Source organism: Talpa europaea (assembly GCF_964194135.1).
Source record: "Talpa europaea genome assembly, chromosome: 12".
Taxonomy (NCBI): Eukaryota; Metazoa; Chordata; class Mammalia; order Eulipotyphla; family Talpidae; genus Talpa; species Talpa europaea.
The window spans coordinates 70295205-70311036 of record NC_140079.1 but is presented as its reverse complement, the minus strand read 5'-3'; the positions used below and the strand labels follow the sequence as shown (position 1 = coordinate 70311036).

The window sequence follows — 15832 nt, the reverse complement described above, 5'->3', positions numbered from 1 at the left end:
GTATAGAGGAGGGGATGCAATGTAGACACCTGGCCCAGGATGGAGTTGAACAGGGCAGGTGACAAGGCAGGTGACAGGAAAGGACGGAGACAGAGTGACTGAGTCTGAGGGAGGTGATCTCCTGCCACCAGGAGCCCTCAGCACGCGTCATGCAGGTGTGGGTGAGGCCACATCAGAGCCCTCACCGGGGACCTCCTTAGCGTGGCCCTGTAGGGAGCACTCCTTTCCTAGTCCTGACTCACCTGAGAGTTCAGCCCAGTGTGGAAACTCAGGGCCTCCGGCAGTGGGCACCAAAGGCTACCAGGGAAAGAGTTGGCTACTTTCTGTCCTCCTAGAAGGACTCATGGCACTATTTCCCAGAAGTGGCATTTCTAGTTGGACCCTCCAGATCTTTGGCCATGGCCCTGGTCTAGGCTACTGCTCACTCCGAATCTGGGTGGGCAGATCATGAGGAGCGTGGCTCACATTGGTCTGGAGGATTTCATCGTATAGCCTGGATTCTGCTGGCCTGGTGGTCCTTGAAACTTCTGTGTATATTTTTTTTGATTCAGCATCTGTGTCACAAATAAAGATAAAACCACGGAATGTGAAAGGTAGAGGATTTTATGAATGATCTCTCTTTAAGATGAAGTAATGAGGCCTACCAGATTAACTAGTCCCATCTCCTAGAGGAGTTGCTATGGTCTGGAAGGCACCCAGCTTAGACCTCCTTAGAACTCTGTAGGAATTCTCTTCTACAGGAATCCACTTTAGGTTGAAGGGATTCTCCCCCTCCCCATGTGGGCACTCAGAATAGCTCTCCCACATGGGGTCTTTCTTGGGGTCTTTGGCACAGCTACTTATCTTTTTACAGGAGAGTCTCAGGTTTTCAATTAGGTGGTTACTCTCCAGTTATATCTGTGTTGGATTCCTCCAGTGGGTACCTTACTACCTTAGTGTGCCAGGAGTTGTGAGGTGATTGGTAGGAAAGGTAGATTTGAGGTGAACATGGAGGTAAGAGTAATAGGGGTTTTGAGGGTGTAATGATCTCCTTGGGGCCAAAGATCAGGTTTCCTGTTTGAGAATGGCATCATACAAAAGGATCCAGAGTGATCTTATGACAACCATGGAATACAAATGAGTACATGTCCCTCAAGGACTCCCCAAAGATCATGGTCAAAAGTTACTCAGGAGGTGTCAGTTTTCTTTAAAAACAAATAAGTATGATGCATGATTTAAAAAACAAAAAAAACTCAGTGGTACTGAAGTGACCCCGGAGACCCCTGGAGACCCTTTAGTCCAAACCTCACTTCACACATGAGAACACTGAGCCAGAGATACTGGTCTAATGAAGCACATCTTGTTAATGTCAGCGCTAAACTTGAACCCATGTTCTGGGCCCACCAGACTCTGGGGATCCCAGAACAGCTCTGAAGACCATTCAAGGCAATGTCACACTATCCTTGGGGACCTCATTCTGAAACTGGTGAAGTGGCAGGGAGGGGAGTGTAAGAGGGTTGATTCTTTAGAACAAAGGACCTCTCCACATCACTGGGGAGAAATTATTTTGGTTCCAGGGAGTAGAAAGATGCTTTTCCACATTTTACCTTCTGGGAAAATCCTACCTTGACCTCTTTTGCGCAGAAGAAGCAGAATTACTGGTAATATGATGAGCATAAACAGGAAAAGTACAGCCATTGTACTCAGCAGCCCAATGTGGCGTCTCTGGTGGCTCAGCTCAGTGTCTGGAAAGAGAAGTCACAGTGAGACTAGGACCTTAGGAAACGGGCCCATGGGGCTGGGCAGGCTTGGTACCTTTGGGGACACAATCAAAATTAGGTGACCTTCAGGGTGTGCCAAAGCTCCAGGAGAGCACTTCTTGCTATTAGAAAACTAATCAGAGGTGGCTGGCAACTCTCAGAAGACTCTGGACACTTTCAGGGCACCTTGAAGGAGACACCCTAGGACCAGCCCACTGCAAGGGAGGAGTATATCCCTGAGAACGAAGCCCAGACTCAGACCTTGCAGCTCTTCTGAGTGACTGCTGAGGGCTCCGGGAGGACAAGAGTGAGCTGCTTACCTGAGCAGAACTGCTGGGCAGAGATAGACTCAGAGCTGTTGCTGACAGGGTTCCAGGCCGTGCAGGTGTAAGTATGCTCTGGGTCTTCGTGGCTCTGGAAAATTCGAATGATGTTCCCCTCTCTCCCCAGGGGACTCCAACTATATGTTACATTTTTGTCTTCTTCCTCCACAAAGCATGTCAGTGTGACATTACAGGTGCTGTTCACAGAGGTCATTAAACTCGGAGTAATTTTTGGCTTCCCAAGCCTACCTGTGAGGGAAAACATGAGCAAGAAGTCAACTGGGGCTGACTCTCACCAGCTGTGAGAGTCAACTGTTACATTTCAAAAAACTGTCAAGATAGTGGTTAAATAGAGCTGTCACAAAATATTGAATTATAAAGACTTACAATTAAATTATATTAAAAACAAAGCTAATAAATACTCAAAACTCACCACTTTTTATTTCTTTTTGGACATTTTGCTGTTATCTAGGCTCTCAAAGTTATTTCACCTATTGTGTATGTCCTTTGTAATGATGTATGAAATATTCCCAACTCCATATGTCTTTTTTTTCTGTTTCTTTCTTCTTTTTTTAAATTTTATTTTTATATTCCTCATACAATTGCAACCCCCTTAATTTGACCCCAACCCCTCCTTTCCCCTCTCCCCACCCTCCATAGTGTGTCTCTGGTTCATAGTTGTTTGTTGATTTTGATTTTTTTCTTTCTTATAGTTATTCTTTTCCCTAGTCCCTTATTTAGGTTTTCTAAATTCCTGCTATGAGTGAGACCATCTGGTATTTTTCTTTTTATTTCTGGCTTATTTCACTGAGCATGATCCCTTCCAGCTCCATCCATGTTGCTGCAAATTGCAGGTGTTTATCTTTTTTGATTGCTGAGTAGTATTCCATGATGTATACATACCACATTTTCTTGATCCAGTCATCTATTTTTGAGCATTTGGGTTGTTTCCAAAACAGCTATTGTAAAAAGTGCTGCTATAAACATAGGGGTGCAGGTGCTCTTGGAATTGATGTTTCTGTGTCCTTTGGGTAAATACCTAGGCCAACTCCATATGGTTTTAAAGCAACTAGGATGAGGGCCTCCCCGGTGGCGAAGCGGGTTGAGCACTGCATTGTGAAGCTGTCCACAGTCTCTGCAGCGCAGGTTTGATTCCTGGCCTACCAGGGAGATTCCCACATGGCATCGCAGACCTCTGCTGTCTTGTCCGCTTCTCCCCTCAGCCTTGTGTTTCTGTTGTCTGCCTGTTCTGCTCCCCACTCTGTCTCTGGTGAATCCTCTCACCCTCTTGCACCTCTGGCCTATACCCCAGCTCTTGTATAAAAATAAATAAATTTTTTTTTAAAAAAAAGCAACCAGGATGAGAATAGCTGTACCACAGAAACTGATAAAAGTCCGTCTCAGAAGCTTGTATACTGCATGATTCTCGATAGATAACATTTGTGAACTAACATAAACTTACACATGAAGAAAGGATTTTCTTTCAGGAATTAGGGATGGAGAAGGGGTAAAAAGTGACCCTGAAGGGATGAAAGAATCTTGTGGCCATGTTAATCTTAAGTGTGTTTGTGGTAGTGCTCACGTGAAGCTACGTGTGTGATTATGTTGAACAGAGCTACTCCATGCTCACACATGCGAGTACATGTGTAAGTGGTGACATCTAACTACACTCTGTAGGTGGACCCAATGTTGATTTTTGGTTTTGATGCTGTATTGTAGTTAGGTGAGATGTTACTATTAGGAGAGGCTGACTGAAGGGTACACAGAACCTCCCCAAACATTTCTTTACACTTTCTTTTGCATCTATAATTATTTCAAAATAAAAGGATCTTTTACAAAAGGGCTTTACATACACTGGTCCTCACAAGAACTGTAGGACGTGAGTGGTGTGACTGTACATGTTTTATAGAAAAGAAAAGCAAGGCCCAGGGGACAACTGTTATGGAAAATTCCATGGGTAAAAACATACAAAGCCACACCCTCTTTTTATAAGTGTTGATAAAATTAACTAAGTTTAAGTATAAAAAGATTTAGGGAATCCAATTATCAGAAAAATAGGAAAATTGCAAAGCAAAACCTTCAATTTACCCACAACTCACGGTAGATTTGAAGGTTGTAACGCTTGGTTTCGGTAGCGCTTGAGGTCTTCAAAGTTATGTCAGCCGAGTAGATGCCTGCATCTTCCATCCCAAGATTTCTCATCTCCAGGTTGTAGTTCTGACCTGAGACATTTATTCGGTCATTGTAACTGTTGTGAGTCACAATGACTTTGGGTACTGTCCCTGAGTCTCCTGGTTGTACAAAAGCAATTGATGTTTTGAACTGCCAAACAATGCTTCCAACTTGCTGTGATTCTGGGATATTCAAGGGGAAAGTAACTGACTCCCCCAGGATCCCGTTCACGGTGCAGACATCTGTGTTACTTCCAGCTGGTTCTGGCCCTGAGAACACAAATAGAAAAACCACTGTGCCTGTTAGAGTCCCTTGCCCTCCCATCTCATCCACTTTCCTGAGAATGCTTCTTTTCTTGGGCATGGACTTTGGAAGGGGGCATTCTACTCAAGGTATGTCTAATATGTTATGATGACCATGTAGTTCCTAAAAATTCTCATTTTTAAAAAAAATTGATTCATTTATGTGTAGGGTGTAGGCCAGAGGTGTGGGGTAAGAATTCATCAGAGACAGAGTGGGGAGCAGAACTGGCACACTGACTGAAATACGCTGCTGAGGGGAGCAGCGGGCGAGACAGGAGAGGTCTGCTGCAGCCATGTGGGTTACTTCCCTAGCCAGGGATCGAAATCATGTTTCAGTGACTGTCAATAGCTTCATAGTGCTGAGACTTAACACCTTGTGCCACCAGGGAGTCCCGAAGATTCTCATTTAAAAACTAAGTTTCTGGACCTCCCTAGTGGAGCAGGCGGTTGAGCAACGCACTGTGAATCTTTTTGCGGCCTCTGCAGAGCTGGTTGGATCCCGGCCGGCCGGCGAGAATCCCACATGGTGCCACAACCTCTTCCTGTCTCGCCAGCTGCTCCCCTCAGCAGTGTGTTTTGTCAGTCTGCCTGTTCTGTTCCCCACTCTGTCTCTGGTGAATCCTCTCATTCTCCCATGCCTCTGGCAAGTACCCCAGTTCTTGTATTAAAAAAAATAAATAAATCTTAAAAAAAATATGACTTGGGGGAAATGAAGGGTTTATGTTCTTCTCTTTCTTTGCTTTTCCATCGCCTTGTAAAGACAACATAATTATAAGGTGCTTTTTCTCCTCTTCCTTTTCCTCTTCTTTTGTTACCTGTTATTGTCTGTGAGCTCTATTTAGTGAGAAATAGTTTTGGGCCAGCAAGGGTGATATTCAAAATATTTAATTACTAATTAAAACGTTTAACCAATCAGGAAGGGCACCAGCCATTAACAATAATTGGGTCATCTGATGAGTACTAGCTGCATGTTAGCACCCAAGAGCAGGACGTAAGTATTCCACATAGGTGGGCTCAGACTGCTCCTAAAGTTTACCCAGGGTTTAGCATAAAGAGGGAAGGAGAAGGATCCTTGAGAACACCAGTCATTTTGAAGTGTCACAAAACCAAGGGATTTCTCAAACACATGGCTGCCCTTGCCTCCCAGCACAGTAACTCCTGAATGGGGCTGGGAGCTGCTAATATCTTTCTTTCCTTTTCAGATCAACCAAGTCTTTCCTTAGGAAGAATATTCCAGGCAAGTTCTGATGACCTAGTTGGGGTGCAAGTTCAGAAGGAGACAATACAGGGCCCTTGGAGGGGGGGAGGGAAGAACAAGGACCCTTATCTACTGTCATTAAGAGCTGCGTGCCAGGGGCTGGGTTAGGGACTCAGAAGCAGGTTGTCCTGAGAGCTCACAGCCCAGAGTAAGACAGATGCATATACAAATGAAAAATAAGACCAAGGGGTGAGTGTTAGGTGAAGGAAACAGAAGGGGAACAGAAGAAGAGACTAAGGCTGCCTTTGGTGGCAGGAGGTATAATTTGCCAATATTTATTTCTTTGAACATTAATTCTCTGTAAATAAGCTGATGAGGTCTGGTGGAAAGACCCAAATCCCAGACTAACAAACATGTATGTGTGATCTGTGTGGTCATACAAGCCTCCAGCCCAGAAAGACAATGAGCTTCATTTAATATGGCCCTGCACCTGGACATTCTTAGTGATATTTGAACAAGGGCCTCCACATTTTCATGTTGTGCTGGGCTCCCCAAATTGTATACTTGCTCTTGGTCTCAGACCTCCCATGTCTGTGAAGGCTTTTTGAAGTTAGGTCCTAGCACCTAAATGCCATTCTACTCATCAGATTCAGGTTAGGTGTGAAAAAGAAAGGACAGGATGTGGGAGCCATAGACTCATGGTTCTGGTAGGTTCTGTTATCAAACCCAGGAAATGTGTCGGCCTTCCGCTAAGGCTGAGATCTTAGTATTAGAACATTGTATAGCCACAGGATGGTATGAGGGTATAATGTGTAGTTGTCTTATCTTCTGTAAAGTCATTCAGGAAGCGATGCTGGGGTGGCAGATATGGGGAGCTGGGGAAGTCCTGCAGCAATTTGTGCTGTTGGTGTTATTCCTGAGAATCCTGTGCATGCTGAGAAAAGGCATGGAATGTGAACAGTCCTAAGATGAGGATTTTGCTACCTTCAAACACACCAAATGTGGTGTGAGAGAAAAGCCATTACACATAGCTGTGGTTTTGTAATCCCAAAGCCACCGCATGTAGGGGAAAGATAGGGGACTAAAGATGTGGGTGCTGGGGTAGAAGATAGTGAGGAAACCCTGCACCTACTTGTGCTGCTAGTGTTATTCCTACCTATAAGTTGGGCACTTAATAAAGCCATAGACCCTTTATGAGTCAGTTTCTTCATCCACAGAATGGAAATAATAACTATAAAATTTGCCCAGTCTAATTAGTGATCAGCGAATAGTATGAAATACTCTGTGAATCATCATGACAATATAAATGTTAGTTATTTCTGAAGTTGATAATGAAAATGAGGAGGATGATACTCATAATCATCGTAATCTTAATAATTGGTACATACACTTTAAGGCTTCCCTAGTCCATCTGTGAGAGCCTGTTGACACCATGGTCACACTGGACAATGTATGAGTCATTATTAAGGGCTAGTTCAAGTAAAGCCATGAGGGATAATTTTAGGTGGCACTCCACTTGGTGGAGTTTATTCTTTCTTTAAACACTTCAGACTTTTTTTTGAAATCTTCCTATCAATCAACCTCAATACTTATTTTTCTAGATGCTAAAGGGACTCAAACATTTTATTAGTGTTTTCTGCCAGGAAAGAAGCAGCAGACAGTCAAGCATTGAGAAATCTTGCATCATTCTCCTTGAGGATAGAAAGTCCTTGGTCACAGGATTTTTAAGAAAAGGAAACTACCAGCCCCAGAGAATACTTACTATTTTCTCTATTAATTGATTTTTATCATCTTTATGAGATTTGAGTTAACTTGAATCTATTTCTTTAAAAAAAAGATGCACTATCAAGTATACACACAAATTCGAAAATGAATATAGGATAGTGGCCATGCATTATTATATCTCTAGTCCTCTGTAATTGCACACTTTTATCATTTATATATTTATTATTAATTATTGAGCATAAAGATGGAAATAAGGAACACAAAGAACTCCAGTAATATCAATCCTCCAACTGATATCCCATACTTCTTTCTAGTTTCTACACAGACGAACCTAGGTGCTTCCAAACTTGCAGATTTTTCCTCCTGAGTTTTAAGACAAGAAAGGGTTGAATCAGAAGATACTTTGGTAGACTGATTACCAGCATTGACCTTGGGTTCCTGCTGAGGAGGTACTTGGCTATTTTGTCAGTCACCATTTTGATAAGAAGAGCTTTTGGGGTAGATGGCACTCCTCAGGCAGGTCTCTGCTTCTTCCTACTGGTGTCATGTGTCATCAAGATGTGCAGATTCATAATCTTTATTTGGAAACAGGATTTTTTTTAATTTTTATATTCCCCATACAATTCCAACCCCCTCTTTTTAACCCCAAACCCTCCTTTCCCCACCCCCCCCCCCAATGTGTCTCTGGTTCATAGTTGTTTGTTGATTTTGATTTTTTTCTTTCTTATAGTTATTCTTTTTCCTGGTCCCTTATTTAGGAATTTTCTAAATTCCTGCTATGAGTGAGACCATCCAGTATTTTTCTTTCTATTTCTGGCTTATTTCGCTGAACATGATCACTTCCAGCGCCATCCATGTTGCTGCAAATTGCATGTGTTTATCTTTTTTGATTGCTGAGTAATATTCCATGGTGTATATGGACCACATCTTCTTGATCCAGTCATCTATTTTTGGGCATTTGGGCTGTTTCCAAAGCTTAGCTATTGTAAATAGTGCTGCTAAACATAGGAGTGCAGGTGCTCTTTGGAATTAATGTTTCTGTGTCTTTTGGGTAAATACCTAGGAGTGGAATTGCTGGATTATATGGAAGCTCTATATTTAGTAGGTTGAGGAATCTCCACACAGCTCTCCATAGTGGTTGGACCAGTTTGCACTCCCACCAGCAGTGCAGGAGAGTTCCTTTCTCTCCACATCCTCGCCAACATTTGTTGTTGCTAGTTTTTTTTTTTAATTTTTATATTCCTCATACAATTGCAACCCCCTGATTTTGACCCCAATCTAGTTTTTTTTTTTAATATATGCCATTCTCACTGGTGTGAGATGGTATCTCATTGTAGTTTTGATTTGCATTTCCCTGATTGCAAGTGATGTTGAACATTTTTTCATATGCCTGGTGGCCATTGGTATTTCCTCTGTGGAGAAGTTTCTTTTTAGCTCTTCTGCCCATTTTTTGACTGGATTATTTTCCTTGTTTTTGTTGAGTCTCATCAGCTCTTTGTAAATTTTTGCCATCAGTCCTTTATCATTAGTGTTGGGTGCAAAAAGTTTCTCGGTGGAGTTTCTCTTTGTTTTGGTTATTGTCTCTTTTGCCGTGTAGAAGCTCTTTAATTTGATGTAGTCCCAGCTGTTTATCCTTGCCTTCACTATCACTGCTTTGGGTGATGCATCTGTAAAGATGTCTTTGAGGTGCATGTCATGCAATGTTTCGCCTATATTTCCTTCTATATATTTTATGGTTTCAGGTCCTATGTCTAGTTCTTTAGTCCATTTTGAGTTGGTTTTTGTGCATGGTATGGGGTAGTAGTCAAGCCTTCATTCTTTTGCATGTAACGACCCAGGGAAACTGGATTTTTGCATTTATGTACCAAATCCCATGTTCCCCATTCACAATTTATTCTTCATTCTATGACTGGGCATCTGCTTTTGACCCCTTTGTGAATGCAGCAGCAGCCTGTTCAAGTCTCTTTCTAGAACACAGAATGTCTTTATCTTCAGGCCCCTCCATGCAAGGATGTTGGGTCAATGACAAATTGGCTCTTGCACATACTCTTCTCCCGGCATGAAGTCTTCTAACTTGCAGGCTCATCGTTGGGCCCTATTTAACCATGGACAGATACCCATTTGGGTCTACTCACCTGTTGGACTTTTATGTATCAACTGCTAGAATATCTCACAAAGGTGTTTTCTCTTTAACAGGGCTTCAAAGTCCTGTCTATATTGGACCCTTGTTTGTAGAAGTTAATTTAAGTTAGCTCAAATCAAATATGTGAATGGAACCTGAATGATATCTATATATAGTCATTTTTTGAATCTTCTGCCCAGTGCCCCTACCTTAATTTCTGATGTTAGTGAAGACCTGCCCGCTAGCCCCCACCCTCCTCTGCAGGTAGTTGTGAGATAGGTCCAGCCTATGACTGAACTATCCTGACTTGATGGGAATAAATCACGACTTTTCACTGAAAAATCACCAAATGGAAACGAATGACCAGCAGAGGGACAATACTTCGGTATTAAAGTCGGTGAAGGCAGAAATGGCCAGTGGTTAAGTCCAAAGACATTTGTGTTCAAATCCTACTTCCTTTAGTTTTTAGCTAAATTAATTCTAATGATCTGTGTGTCGATGTTTTCATTCAAAAAATTGGGATATTAATAGTAGTCCCACCAGAGGGTGAGGATTAAACAAAACAATAAGGGTAGACTACTTGGAACAATACCAGGCTTAAGGTGATTGCCCCATCGATGGTTAGTATTACTATTATTGATGGGAGAGGAGAAGATTGCAGGGGAGGAGTTGAAGAAACTAAGCAAGAAATATGTAGAGAAAAGGAAAAATTAAAAAAGTGTGGCAAAGAACATGTGGAGGGGGATGGGTACAGAGCATATGTGGTAGGCTCTTCCGTCTTCTACCCCAGTCAGTGGATGGCAGAGGATCCTTGTGGTGATAGCCAGAGAGAGGCACAATGTCAGAAGTCATGATAAGACAGTTGAGGTTATTGCTTAAGGCTGTGAGTCTTGGTTCTTAGAGAAAACTGCTCCAACCCGGAAGAGTCATGAGTTTGCACACTCAGACTTATTTCCATAATGTCAAGAAAAAATGGGAAATTTCTAACTTCCTTTCTTCACTACTTCTCCACTGACTCAATACTCTGAATTCCAGGGAAGTACATAAGATCAGTGTTGATTCCTAAGCCTAAGGCTAAATTTAAGGAACCATTGTTGCCAGAAAAACAGCAGGAGGAACTTAGGGTGTATTTCTACATCAAAGAAATATTTGTGGATTAATCCGTTAAAGGCAAATAGATAACTCAGCAAAGACAAATTCTATGTGGAAGCACTTCTGTTTTTCACTTCTACAAAAGGAAACCCCAGCTCAATTCAACAGTCCCTGACAATGGATATCGCACCCTTCCTTGGTATCCTTTCTAGAACCCCAAGAGCCCACACCTAAGCAAAAACTCCCACCATTTTCTCCCACTCATTTTCTGTGGATCACCCCCAAACAGAGGCATGTTGCCCAGAACCTCTGGCTTTGGCCTTCACACTTCCTAAAATGATGTTAAAGCAAATCTGAAAACAGAAAAAGCCTTACCTAATACTTGTGCAGCACTTAGTATATGCAGGTACTGCAACAAGTGCTAAACATAGCTTGTAATTTTGATTCTCAAAATAATCATATTGGACTAGTAGTTCCCCATTTTAAAATTAAAAAAAGGCATGTTTATACAATTTCCCCAAAATCACAAAACAAATGGATGATAATTCATGACCGGTTGGATTTGACAAGCTTGATTTCAATTTTAGTAGATGAGGCGCATGTATCTCAGAACTGTCTTTTATTTCAGCATGTGTCAGTCCTCTGTAGAGCATCAAGGGTTTCAATATGTACTGAGTTGGGAAGTCAGAGAGAGCATGGGCCAGAAAGAGGAGCAGTCATGGGATTAGAAGATGAGTTCAATTTCTAATAGTACCAAGTTCAGGTTGTAAAATTTTAGATGAAGTATTTGACTTGAATCTTAATCTATACTTAAAAAAAAATAGGGGGCCTCCCTGGTGGTGCAGCGGTTGAGCGCTGGGTTGCCAAGCTGCCCACAGCCTCTGCACCGCAAGTTCGATCCCCGGCTGCTCCCCGGCCACCGGAGGAGGGTCCCACATGGCGCGCAGACCTCTCCTGCTGCCCGCTGCTCCCCTCAGCAATGTACTTCATCATTCTGCCTGCTCTGCTTTCCCATCTGACTCTGGTGAATTCTCTCACCCTAGCGCACTTCTGACAGTACCCAGTGCTTGTATAAATAAATCTTTTAAAAAAATTAAAAAAAAATGTGTAAAAAAAAAATAATAGGGGCCACCCGGTAGCACAGTGGGTTGAGCACAGCAGATTGAGTGCAGTGCTTGGGGAGCTGTTGCAGCCTCTGCAGCGCGGGTTCGATTCTAAGCTGGCCAAGGAGCTACCCACATGGCGCGGCAGACCTCTCCTATCTCCGCACTGCTCCCAGTTCCATCTGCCTCTTCTGCTTCCTGCTCTGTCTCTGGTGAATTCTCTCACCCTCCTGGGCCTCTGGCCTGTACCCCAGTTCTTGTATAAATAAAAAATAAATCTAAAATAATAATAATAGAATAATAACAGGATTAATAATATTCATCTTGTTTATTTTAATGATTTTAGTATGGATCACAGGAATGTCAAGATCAAAATTGTAGAAGGCTTTGCAAACTAAGTAGTATCAAATGCATGATGGCCAGCCTTCTCTGGAAACTGGGGACATTCCTGTATTTTCCGTGTAGGTTCTATCCAACTGTTCACTATCTACTTGCATTTTCTGCCTCCTACATCAGGGTGACTAGCACAAGCTCCAAAGCCATAGCTTGTCTTGTGGGTGTAATCTCCATGATGCTTGAATTAAAGGAACCACAGCTATAAATGGTCAAGGTAATGCAAGAGACCAAGGTATATCAATTCCACCTTTTCAGGAAATCCTAACCCACTGGATTCTTTATATTCTAAATCATGCCAGGAATATGCTGGTGCTTTTACAGAACTTGTGAGAGATGCTATAGGTAGATTTATTAAATAAGAAATATAGTCAATTTTGACTTTAACAAGGCAGTTGTCTGGATGAAATGAGATAATATATACAAAAATACCTCAGACCTAGATTAATGATACAATTTTCTTTGTGCTAACAACAGCCAGTGGTCATTTTGTCCTTCATAATTAAGCCATAGTAAGAAAAGAGAGTTTTTCATTCAAGTTCTCCATCTCTTTTTTGAGACTTAGCTTATTTGTAATATAGGGATAGCAATGTCATCCCCACTTATTTTAGAGAGATTTTGGAGGATATAAGCAGAGAATAGCTCAGAATTTGCTTTGCAAAAAAAAAGGGAACATACAAAGATTAAGTTTTCAAAGTGATAATTATGATCATGCCTCACGCTAATCTGGTAGAGCAATGAAATATAACTGGGAAGTGCATGTCTGTCAAAAATAGGTAATACATTTTATTTTATTTTTTTCTAATTTTTTATTGTATCTCTTTTTCATTAAGGTAACATTGAATTATTTATTATTTTAAAGATTTATTTATTTGTACAAGCACTGGGATACAGACCAGAGGCGTGGGAAGGTAAGAGGATTCACCAGAGACAGAGCAGGGAGCAGAACAGATAGAAGGACTGAAATACACTGCTGAGGGGGGCAGTGGACGAGACAGGAGAGGTCTGCTGTGCCATATGGATTTCTCCTTGGCTGGCCAGGAATCGAACCAGTGCTGCAGAGGCAGCAGACAGCTTCACAGCGCCGTGCTCAACCTGCTGCACCACTAGGGAGGCCCATTGGTTTAAACATTGCATGTGATTCAGAGGTATAGGTTCATATCTCTTCAAATGTAGGAGGTAACACATTTTAACCCACCCCCCAAAGAATTTGCATTAAAGTTATTCAAGGTTTTGGATGATCTGTTCTTTCTTGGGGGTCTCTGGGAAGTTCAACCAAGTGTTAACTCTCTTAAACAGAAGAGTTCATTGCAGACCTTTGGAGGCTGGGCGGAGACAAAATTTTATTTAGAAATATAAACTCTAAAGCTAAAAATAATTATGTTTCTCCCCAGTCAGATGGATCCTTCTAGAGACCTAGGGTGTGTCTGTTAAGACAGATCAAACGTGCATTTCAGCATCTTTCTGAAGGGAAATTTCTAAAAGTAGAATACTAGTAAGGAGTTAGCAGGGGTCAAAACTCACAGGTTTGCAGGCAAAGGAGCAAGATCCATAGGAGGGGCTGAGCCATCTTCTCCAGGGCTGGTCTTCCGTGGGCAAGAATGGCAGGAACTCTGCTAGCAGGGAGTTGGTTTCACTTGTGTTTTTGTGCTCCATTTATAGACAGATTCAGTAGGAAGTCTGAAAAAACGTCTAATTTTCATCATCCAAGAGAAAATTAACCCCCTTTACCCAGCAAAATGCTGAAACTATATGTTATAAGCCAAAGCTATTTCAATAAAAATTTTTTACAAAAAGGAAGTATGAGTTAACTGACTTAGGAAAAGTTGATCTATACATTACGATGCTCGTTTTTTCCCTATTATATAACATTAATGCCTAGTATTATTTATTCAACAAGTATTTACTGACTGCCTACTAGGTGTCAGGTGCTATTTAGGGAACTGGCAATATAAAGAGCAGGAAAGTAACTATCTTGCTCTTTTCCTGAGCCCATGTTGTTGTGGGGAGCTCAACAATGAAACGGGTAATTTCAACATAGTGTGATAAGGAGAGCAATGGAGAAAATGAAGGGAAATGGAACTTCCTGGATTAATTATTTGATTTCACAGGATTTAACTATATCCCTCTCACATTTTTAGCAAGCTTGATTTCCTTAAATATATAATTACTGCATGTGCAAAAACTTACCTCTGTCATGTATGCACAGAGAAACAAGAAAGAACAACATGAAATTGCCACTTGCTGTTGAAAACCTGACTTTGTATTCCCTTTCTTCCATCTTCTTCTTTCTCAGCAGAATGCATGCTTTTTTAATGTTTTTAATTTTATATATTTTTGACATCATTTTTCATTTTTGAATAATGTATTCATTTTCATCTTGGTTATAGTCCCCGTTAAATTCCCAGCCCCCCTTGTTTTGATTCTACCCTCCCCGCTCCCCATGGTGTGTCTCTGGTTTATCGTTGCCTGTTGATTTTTTTTAAAGATTTATTTATTTATTTATACAAGCATGGGGTACAGTCAGAAGCGTGGGAGGGTGAGAGAATTCACCAGAGCCAGAGCGGGGAGCAGAGCAGGCAGAAGGACCGAAGCACACTGCTGAGGGGAGCAGCGGGCGGCAGGAGAGGTCTGTGCGCCATGTGGGACCCTGCTCCGGTGGCCAGGGAGCAGCCGGGAATCGAACCGGCGCTGCAGAGGCTGCGGGCAGCTTCGCAACCCAGCGCTCAACCGCTGTGCCACCGGGGAGGCCCTGCCTGTTGATTTTGATTTTCTCTTGATTATAATTAGTCTTTTTCCTGGTCTCTTATTTAGGTTTTCTAAATTCCTGCTATGAGTGAGACCATCCAGTATTTTTCTTTTTCTTTCTGGCTTATTTCGCTGAGCATGATCCCTTCCAGCTCCATACATGTTGCTGTAAATAGCATGAGTTTATCTTTTTTGATTGCTGAGTAATATTCCATTCTGCATATGTACCATAGGATGCATATATTTTTTAAGCTATTGCTCAGAGTCAATTATTATCACCTAATTCAGATCTTCAGTTCATTAGGAGACGTTCAGGTTTTGAACAGAATTCTTTTTCTTCCTGTTTTCTTCTTTCTTTTTCTCTTTACCTCTCCTACTTTTTTCAAAAATGATGGAAGTAAAGATAAGAAAAATAACTTAAAATAATAAAATTGATGTTAGGGTCCGCCCTGGTGGCACAAGGGGTTAATCATCAGCACTATGAAGGAATCCCCAGCTACTGCAGCATGGAGCTAACACACAAGGCATGGCAGACCTCTCCTGTCTCTCCTGCTGCTCCCCTCAGCAGTGTATTTCAGTACAGCTACCTGTTCTTCTCCCCACTCTGTTTCTGGTAAATTCTCTCACATTCCCCCCCCCCCCCCGCCCCCGTACCTCTGGCCTATACCCTAGTTCTTGTATGCATAAAAAATAAATCTTAAAAAAATAAAATAAAATTGATGTTAGTTTAAAAAAGTGCATGCTTCTTAAAAATTCCTGCAATCTGGAATTGGAGACAGAGATGAAAAACAAATGGAATTCTCTATGTAGGAAAAAGAATTATTCTGTGTGCACTGAAAGACAAATAATTATGGAAATTAAGCAGAACAGAGAAAGAAAAAATATTTGTTTACCAGGAGGGGTAATATGGCAGCT

The 15832-nt window shown here is 41.8% G+C and overlaps 1 protein-coding gene across 1 annotated transcript; it reads right to left on the bottom strand.

The window, feature by feature from the left end:
• Window positions 1-414: 414 nt before the first annotated feature.
• Window positions 415-13739, bottom strand: LOC311181659 (SLAM family member 5-like; the record flags this gene model as incomplete). Its single annotated transcript, XM_084250101.1, has 5 exons — window positions 415-554; window positions 1605-1724; window positions 2060-2311; window positions 4162-4503; window positions 13694-13739. The coding sequence occupies 5 exons, from the start codon at window positions 13737-13739 to the stop codon at window positions 415-417; spliced, it is 900 nt and encodes a 299-aa protein (XP_084106227.1).
• Between the last annotated feature and the right edge of the window lie 2093 nt (window positions 13740-15832).